Below are 9,525 nucleotides of genomic sequence, written 5' to 3' on the forward strand. Positions count from 1 at the left end.
CTATTTAGTATGGGAAAAAGAGTAGGCGAAAAAACACGCACACAAAAACGAGTCTTTCTTTTTCATCACGACTTGTTTTTTTTCCCTTACCTCAAGTTCAATTTAATAATGGTACTTTTTTTGTTGTTGCAAAAGGTCATTTTTGACCAGGACGATATTTTCATTATATGAAGAGTTGATAGCTAACTAATGTGCATATTTGGTCGGTTATGCCTACGAAGCTACAGTTGATGTGGTGCTTCTGTTTTCATCACGTTTAGCAGTTGTCTGAGCTTTTGTTCTGGAAAAATTGTTCAAGCGAATTTCACTTTTGTTATCTTATTCTAATTTCTTATTTTGATGTCTTTTTCTTTAATTTCACTCAATGCCAGGGGACTTAGGAACAATTTAAAACGGAAAGCCATTTTTTAATTTGCAAAACAACGTAAAACAGATTTTTGTTTTCTTCAAGAAACTCACAGCATCTCTGAAGATTTGCCTTTTTGGAAATCCCAATGGGGAAATGACATTTTTTGTTCTCATGCTTCTCAACGCTCTGCGGGTGTCTGTACACTTAAGAACTTATTCGCTGGCAAACTTCCCTATACAGACTTCGATACTAATGGACATTATGTGTGTCATGTTGTTCAAATTCATAACTTTAATTTCATTGTCGTAAACATTTATGGATACAATTCAAAGGCAGAAAATGATGTTCTTTTAAACAGGATAGAAGAGAGAATTGTTTATTGGTTAGCCAAATTCCCTAATGCACATATACTCTTGGGTGGTGACTTTAATATCACATTAGATAATGTCACTGATAGATGGCCTCCAGGATCTTGTTCTAATACAAATGTAAAGCTTAAAATGTTAATGCAAAGATTCGATTTGATTGATGCTTGGAGATTTAAACATCCTCATGACACAACTTTTACCTGGTCTAATAATTCAAGGTCTAAGCAATCGAGAATAGATTTATGGTTGGTTTCCCACGTGCTTAAAGACAATTTCAGTACTGATATTTTATCTACCCCTTTAACTGATCATAAAGCAATACAAATCAGCATTGATCTACTTCCAGTGACTTCTGCTAAATTCTATAACTCATATTGGAAACTTAATAGTTCTGTACTTGTCATGTTCTGTAAGAATACTTTGCATTTAGTTTGTTATTTTCTCCCCCTAGTGGTCATCTAGGAGTAATTCAGTGTGTTCATATATAATTCTTACATTGCTTTCATTGGTTGATTTTATCACATGATACAGTCTGATCAGGAAACACATTAGTAGTTATATTCCATGCGGTCAGCTTGCAGCTCTAGTCACCTTATCCTGTCTCCATTTCTGTTTGTGCCTTGGGAAAGCATCGCTTGTAAGTTATATTTGAATTTATAGTAAATTACATTGATACACATGCGTCATGTAAGACGTTCTGTGATGTTACTTGAATATTTATTTGTTAACATGTGAAAACTGCTATTGTATAGCCTTTCATAGTTTGTTAGTTTAGCTGTTGAGCTGCACATACTATATTTACAAGTTATTTACAGCTATAAGCATATCAGCTGAATGTAAAATATATATGTTACAACTTTGTAGCTTAAAGGTGTATTATTGTATGTCTGTTAATGTACAGTATGACGTGTTTGAATAGCATTCAGTGATTGGTGCTATCTTTCTGTATCGTTTCAGTTTTACAAAGATTCCTTCTTGAGAATTACGACAACAGTAAAGAGCCTTGAACTTTACTCCAGCCTCTGACTTTCTCTTGAAGCTTGTTAGCTATCTGTCGATTTGTGTACAGTCACACACACTGAGGACAGAATAGTAAAAAAGCGACTTCACGGCGGGCAAAACAGCAACGAGAAGATTAGGAACTGAGCCAGTACACCCTCTCAAGCATACTAAGGCCTCTTTATACATCCCTTCTAATACATCTTGGAGGATTGTTAACCATAATGTCGCATACCAGTGAAGCTGGATTGGAAAAAGCGTCCATCACTGATGATGGTGTTAAAGATCAAGAGACAGCACGTGAAGCAAGATCACAACGTTCCACCTCATCAAGCACATCTAAAGTATCCTCAGCTAGCAGGGCCGCTGCTAAGGCCCGTGCTAAAGTTGAAGCTGCACGTGCACGTGCCACCTTCGTTCAGAGAGAAGCTGAATTGAAGATAAAAGAGGCACATCTTGCAGCTGATTTGAAGGTCAAGGAGGCACACATAGCCGCTGAGTTATCAGCTTTGGATCATGAGAGGGAGATTGCAGTAGCCTTGGCTGAAGCTGAAGTTCTTGAGGCAGCAGCAGAGATCGAAGGTACACAGGGCAGTAGGAGTCTCCACGATTCAGTTCAAGCCGCCATGCAGCGCACCCGTGAATACGTCGAACACCACTCCCAGCTACGTCTCAGTGATGAAAAACCCCCAGTACTTGAACCATACACGCCATCACTGTTGCCGCTCATCAAACCCGATGTCCAATCAGACAGAAAGGAGCATTTCCCTGGTCCCAGCAGTGCTTCTCATTTCTTACCCAAGAATGAGGGTGCAATTCAGGCTGCAGCACAACAGCCAGAAAGAGCGACGTCCGTGGTTCGTCAACTCACCACAAGGGACGATAGCCATAAAGCGCAGCAGCCCGAAAGGCCAACACCAGCAATTCAACACCACTCCTTTGATCACCTCCTCTCTACTCATCCACACCCTTGCTCTGCACACAGTAGAGCCTCATTACAGCCACATATAGGGCATGCGGACGACAGGGCAGGTATGAGTGATATTGCCAGGTACTTGGTACGTCGAGAGCTTGTGAATTCTGGCCTGATCAAATTTAATGATCGTCCAGAAAATTACTGGGCATGGAAGTCTTCATTCTGCAATGCTATTGCAGGACTGAACTTAAGTGCTGGCGAGGAGCTTGACCTCTTAACAAAATGGTTAGGAAATCAGTCTTCAGAGCACGTCATACGGATTCGTTCTGTGCATGTTGCCAGCCCTGATATAGGTTTAAGAATGGCTTGGGATCGCCTAGAGGAGTGCTATGGCTCCCCCGAGGTTATTGAAAGAGCTCTCTTTGAGAGGATAGAGAACTTTCCTAAAATCAGTCATAAGGACCCCGTAAAACTCAGGGAGCTGGGAGACCTGTTAAGGGAGTTAGTGTCTGCAAAATCTGAGGGTTATCTGCCAGGGCTCTCATACTTGGACACCGCCAGGGGCGTCAACCCTATCGTTGAGAAGTTGCCAATTGGTCTGCAAGAGAGGTGGTTAGCTCAAGGCTCACAATACAAGGAGCAACACAACGTATGTTTTCCTCCATTTGCATACTTCACAGACTTCATATGCAATGAAGCACGCCGAAGAAACGACCCAAGCTTCACTCTCTCAACAGCTCCTGTAACCCCAATGAATAGTTCCCACAGGTTCACTACAGGTCCAACAAAGTTTGAACGAGTGGAAAAGAGACCAGCATATGGCAAAAGCTATGTCTCTGCTCACAAGACTGGAATTGCATCGCTACAAACAGCTTCTCAGGCGGTCAGTTCAAGCAGCAGGCGAGGAGAAATAGACAAACAATGCCCTATCCACAAGAAACCACATCCTCTGAAAAAGTGTAGGGGTTTTCGAAGTAAGTCACTAGAAGAGCGCAAGGCTTTTCTTAAAGAAAATGGGATCTGTTTCAGATGTTGCTCTTCTACCATTCACCTGGCAAAGAACTGTGAGGTAGCTTTGAAGTGCACAGAATGTGAGAGCGACAGCCATATTGCAGCACTGCACCCTGGACCCCCACCATGGGACAGGAGAGGTCCCTCCTCAGAGCATGGCGGGGAGGGTGAAGGAGAAACACTTCAGCTGGCAGTCACCTCTAGGTGCACAGAGGTCTGTGATGACGGTAAGGAACCTAGATCCTGTTCCAAGATTTGCCTAGTGAAAGTTTATCCTAAAGCACGCCCTGACAAAGCTGTGAAAATGTATGTCGTTCTGGATGATCAGAGCAACAGGTCCTTGGCCAGGTCTGAATTCTTTGACCTCTTTCAAATTGAAGGGTCAAACTCGCCATACATTCTGCGCACGTGTTCAGGGGTCACTGAAGCGTTTGGTAGAAGAGCCACAGGGTTCATGGTGGAGTCACTGGATGAAACAACAAGCGTGATGCTTCCCACACTCATTGAATGCAATCACATACCAAATGACCGCACGGAGATTCCAACTCCAGCAGCCGCACAGCACCACACACATCTGAAGTCCATAGCTCACAAGATACCACACCTAGATCTAGAGGCCCAGATACTCCTTCTTCTGGGACGCGACATCCTCCAGGTTCACAAAGTCAGAGAACAACGCAATGGGTCACCGAGAGCACCCTACGCTCAAAGATTAGACCTTGGCTGGGTTGTTATAGGTAACGTCTGCTTGGGCTCAGCCCACAAGACAGAGTCTGTGACTTCTTTTCGGACTAACGTGCTTGAAAATGGACGTCCATCTCTCCTTACTCCATGTCCCAATCATATTCAAGTCAAGGAGAGGTTTGGCAATGAAGGACTACACTGCACATCTCTTCACGGCCTTACACACCATACCCCAGTCCTCCATGACTGCAGCCTCGGCAGCACGATCTTTGAGAGAACCAAGGATGATGACAAAGTGGGTCTCTCCATCGAAGATGAGCTTTTCCTGGAGCTTATGGATAAAGAAATGTTTATGGATGAGTCCAACAGCTGGGTGGCGCCTCTTCCATTTCGATCACCACGGCGACAGCTGCCAAACAATCGAGAGCAAGCTCTTAATCGCCTTGCCTCTTTGTGCCGCACATTTGAAAGAAAGCCTGAAATGAAAACTCACTTTGTGAACTTCATGCAAAAGATCTTCGATCACGACCAGGCAGAGTTAGCTCCACCGCTGCAAGAGGGAGAGGAACGATGGTACTTACCCATCTTCGGTGTGTACCACCCTCAGAAGCCGAATCAGATTAGAGTCGTGTTTGATTCCAGTGCTCAGCATCATGGGATTTCTCTCAACGATGTGTTACTTAAAGGCCCAGATCTGAACAATAGCTTACTTGGAGTCTTACTACGCTTCCGCAGAGAGTCAGTAGCAGTGGTAGCAGACATTGAACAGATGTTTTACAGCTTTACTGTCAGAGAAGACCATCGAGACTTCCTTCGGTTCCTCTGGTTCAGGGACAACGAACCTGGCAAGGAGATTGTTGAGTACAGGATGAAAGTCCATGTGTTCGGCAACAGCCCGTCGCCAGCAGTAGCTATCTATGGCCTTCGTCGCGCGGCACAACATGGAGCAAGTGAGTATGGCTCAGAGGCCCAACACTTTGTGGAGCGCGACTTCTACGTCGACGACGGCCTCAAGTCTCTACCATCAGCTGCTGAAGCCATAGATCTGCTGAAAAAGGCGCAGGAGATGCTTGCCGGCTCAAACTTACGCCTCCACAAGATAGCGTCGAACCATTCTGACGTTTTGGATGCCTTCCCACCAGAAGACCACGCAAAGGGTTTGCAGAACCTGGACTTCAATGACAATTCAGCCCTCATTCAACGCAGCTTAGGGCTCAGCTGGGATCTTAAACATGATGTTTTCACCTTCAGAGTAGCATCTACCGAGAAGCCTTTTACCCGTAGAGGCGTTCTAGCCACCGTGAACAGTCTGTTTGACCCTCTCGGATTTGTGGCGCCAATCATTATACAAGGGAAGTTCCTGTTACGAGAGCTCACTAGCATTGAAGCCCTCGACTGGGATAAGCCTCTTCCACATGAGAAGGAAAATGAATGGAGGATGTGGAAAGACTCCTTGCAAGATCTGAGTGAGCTCAAGATTCCAAGAGCTTACACACCTACCACCCTTACCGCCACTCAAAAGAAAGAGCTCCACATCTTCTCAGATGCCTCGGTGAAGTCCATTGCCGCTGTAGCTTACCTCAAGGTGATCAATGAAGATGGAGAGTGTCACGTGGGATTTGTTTTGGGAAAGGCAAAACTGGTGCCCTCATCTGCTCACACTATCCCAAGATTGGAACTGGGAGCAGCTGTATTGGCAGTAGAAATGGCAGAGTTGATAGAGAGTGAGTTGGACATCAGTGTAGACACATTGCGGTTTTACACAGACAGCAAGGTCGTCTTGGGGTACATATACAATCAGACCAGGCGGTTTTATGTGTACGTTTCCAACAGAGTCCAGCGAATCAGGAAGTCCACCAAACCTGAGCAGTGGCACTATGTCTGCACCACACAGAATCCGGCAGATCATGCTACACGTTCTGTACCTGCGGCCGAATTAGCTAGCACAACCTGGCTCACAGGGCCTCCGTTTTTGTCCCTTCCTGAAGGAGTAGCCACTTCAGGAGAGGAGTCATATGGACTCATTGATCCAGATGCAGATGTTGATGTGCGTTCTCATGCCACCACTCTCTCTACTCCATCATCTAGTCTGGGATCTCATCGTTTTGAACGGTTCTCGTCTTGGAAGTCTCTGGTGCGAGCTATCGCATTCCTGACACATATCATTCAGTCTCAAAGAAGTGCAGTAAAAACCAAGGATGACATCTGTAGTGGCTGGCATCAATGCGAAAAACCTCACACGGCAGAAGAGCTGTCCAAGGCAGGAACTCTTATTGTCAAGTGTGTGCAAAGAGAAACTTACAGCAAAGAGTTCGCCTGCTTGGTTGCTGGGAAAGACATCTCAAAAGATAGTTCATTGAGAAAGCTGAACCCCTATGTGGACGAAGAGGGTCTTCTGAGAATAGGAGGTAGGCTCAACCATGCGGTACTCGACACTAATGAAAAGTTCCCTCTCATCATTCCAGGTCGCAGCCACGTTGCAACATTGCTCGTGCGTCATTACCATGACAAGGTTAAGCACCAAGGTCGTGTTTTCACAGAAGGCTCTGTCCGCACAGCTGGATTCTGGATCATTGGAGCTAAGAAATGTATCAGCAGTATCCTTCACAAATGTGTTACATGTAACAAGCTTCGTGGGAAAAGCGCTGAACAGAAGATGGCAGATCTACCCTCAGATCGTCTGAGTACAGAGCCACCCTTCACCTACGTGGGACTTGACGTTTTCGGCCCATGGGCTGTCACCACAAGACGAACCCGCGGTGGACAGGCTAACAGCAAAAGGTGGGCTGTACTTTTCACCTGCATGAGCACACGGGCCGTGCACATAGAGCTGATAGAGGCGATGGACACGTCAAGCTTCATCAATGCGTTGCGCCGATTCTTTGCTCTGCGGGGACCTGCTAAGCAAATCCGTTCAGACTGTGGAACCAACTTTACAGGTGCCTGTAAGGAGCTGCACATACTCCTTACCGATCCCAAAGAGCCCAATGTAAGGAGGTACTTGGGTGAAGAGGGTTGCTCTTGGGTGTTTAACTCTCCGCATTCCTCCCACATGGGAGGATCTTGGGAGCGAATGATTGGTTTCGCCAGACGGATACTCAACTCCATGCTTATGCAAACCAACCCTTCATGCCTCACTCATGAGGTGTTGTCTACTTTAATGGCAGAGATCACGGCAATTATTAATGCTAGGCCACTCGCACCTATTTCTTCAGACCCGGAGTCACCCTTTCTCCTTACCCCTGCTACACTTCTGACTCAGAAGATGTCTACTTACCCTCCTCCTCCGGGAACCTTTGACAGCACAGACCTTCACCGCCAGCAGTGGAGACGGGTGCAGCATCTGGCTAACACGTTTTGGAGCAGATGGAGACGTGAGTACCTTCCTACACTGCAAAGCCGAAGCAAGTGGCAGGACGTACGACCTAACATTGAGAAAGGTGACCTGGTTCTGCTTAAGGATAACCAGGCGAAGCGGAATGAATGGCCCATAGCTCTGGTTACGAATACATTCCCTGATGAAGATGGGAAGGTCAGGAAGATCGAACTCAAGGTCACAAAATCTGGATCAGCGAGGACCTTCTTGAGACCTGTTTCTGAGACGATCCTTCTCAAGAGTGCTGAGGAATTAAACTGATTTAGTTCCCCCTTTTTTATTCAGACACAATAAGATTATTCAGATAGTGGTATTTAATCAATACCAGGCGGGGAGTGTCATGTTCTGTAAGAATACTTTGCATTTAGTTTGTTATTTTCTCCCCCTAGTGGTCATCTAGGAGTAATTCAGTGTGTTCATATATAATTCTTACATTGCTTTCATTGGTTGATTTTATCACATGATACAGTCTGATCAGGAAACACATTAGTAGTTATATTCCATGCGGTCAGCTTGCAGCTCTAGTCACCTTATCCTGTCTCCATTTCTGTTTGTGCCTTGGGAAAGCATCGCTTGTAAGTTATATTTGAATTTATAGTAAATTACATTGATACACATGCGTCATGTAAGACGTTCTGTGATGTTACTTGAATATTTATTTGTTAACATGTGAAAACTGCTATTGTATAGCCTTTCATAGTTTGTTAGTTTAGCTGTTGAGCTGCACATACTATATTTACAAGTTATTTACAGCTATAAGCATATCAGCTGAATGTAAAATATATATGTTACAACTTTGTAGCTTAAAGGTGTATTATTTTATGTCTGTTAATGTACAGTATGACGTGTTTGAATAGCATTCAGTGATTGGTGCTATCTTTCTGTATCGTTTCAGTTTTACAAAGATTCCTTCTTGAGAATTACGACAACAGTAAAGAGCCTTGAACTTTACTCCAGCCTCTGACTTTCTCTTGAAGCTTGTTAGCTATCTGTCGATTTGTGTACAGTCACACACACTGAGGACAGAATAGTACTGAAACATGAGACAGTTATATTAGAGGTAAAGAAATGTATTCATTCCTTTTGGACTAAAGCCAAAGCAGAAAGGATTTACGGTAAACATTGGGAGTTGCTTAAATTTGAATTGGGCAAATTTTTCAGAAATTATTGTAGTAATACTGCTAAACTCAAAAGAGCCCAAGAAGAGGACATAATTTCCACCATTACATATTTGTCATCTAGATGTCCTGATAGCTTATCTGTCGAGGAAAATAATACTCTCTGTGAGTATCAGCACAAGTTGGACGAACTTTATAAATTTAAAGCTGAAGGTGCTTTTGTAAGGTCCAGAAGACGATGGCTTGAAGAAGGAGAACAAAATTCAGCTTACTTTTTTAGATTGGAAAAGTCTCTGACTAAAAACAACATTCATCAGCTTAAAATTGGTAACTCTGTCTCTGAAAACCCAAAAGAAATTGCCAAATATTGTTCTGATTTCTATAAGAATCTTTATAGCAGCCGTTTTTGTTATGACAGCACTGTATCCTTTATGGCCTCGATAGGTAACGTAAATTGTGTTAGTGCTCCCGATAAAGATTTTTGTGATCGCCCCATTACATTAGTTGAGGTCCTCGAATCTATCAAAAACTTAAAGGTTAATAAATCGCCTGGTGTAGATGGCCTCACTTCAGAATTTTATCAAAGATTTGCAAAAGATTTGGCCCCTTTTTTATTAGAAGTAATTTATGAAAGTATTAGTGTGGGATCTCTTCCCTCTACCTTAACACAAAGTTTAATAACTATTATCCCCAAGCCTAAAAAA

At 43.9% G+C, this 9,525-nt stretch overlaps 1 protein-coding gene across 1 annotated transcript; it reads left to right on the forward strand.

Annotated features, from left to right (window-relative positions):
- The first annotated feature begins 6,761 nt into the window (after nucleotides 1-6,761).
- LOC309485816 (uncharacterized protein) lies at nucleotides 6,762-8,654 on the forward strand. Its single transcript, XM_082152873.1, has 2 exons — nucleotides 6,762-8,278; nucleotides 8,599-8,654. Exon 1 carries the CDS (start codon nucleotides 6,984-6,986, stop codon nucleotides 7,962-7,964), a length of 981 nt encoding a protein of 326 aa, XP_082008999.1. The 5' UTR covers nucleotides 6,762-6,983; the 3' UTR covers nucleotides 7,965-8,278; nucleotides 8,599-8,654.
- The last annotated feature ends 871 nt before the right edge of the window (nucleotides 8,655-9,525 follow it).

Source organism: Leuciscus leuciscus, assembly GCF_965113295.1.
Source record: "Leuciscus leuciscus genome assembly, chromosome: 2".
NCBI lineage: Eukaryota > Metazoa > Chordata > Actinopteri > Cypriniformes > Leuciscidae > Leuciscus > Leuciscus leuciscus.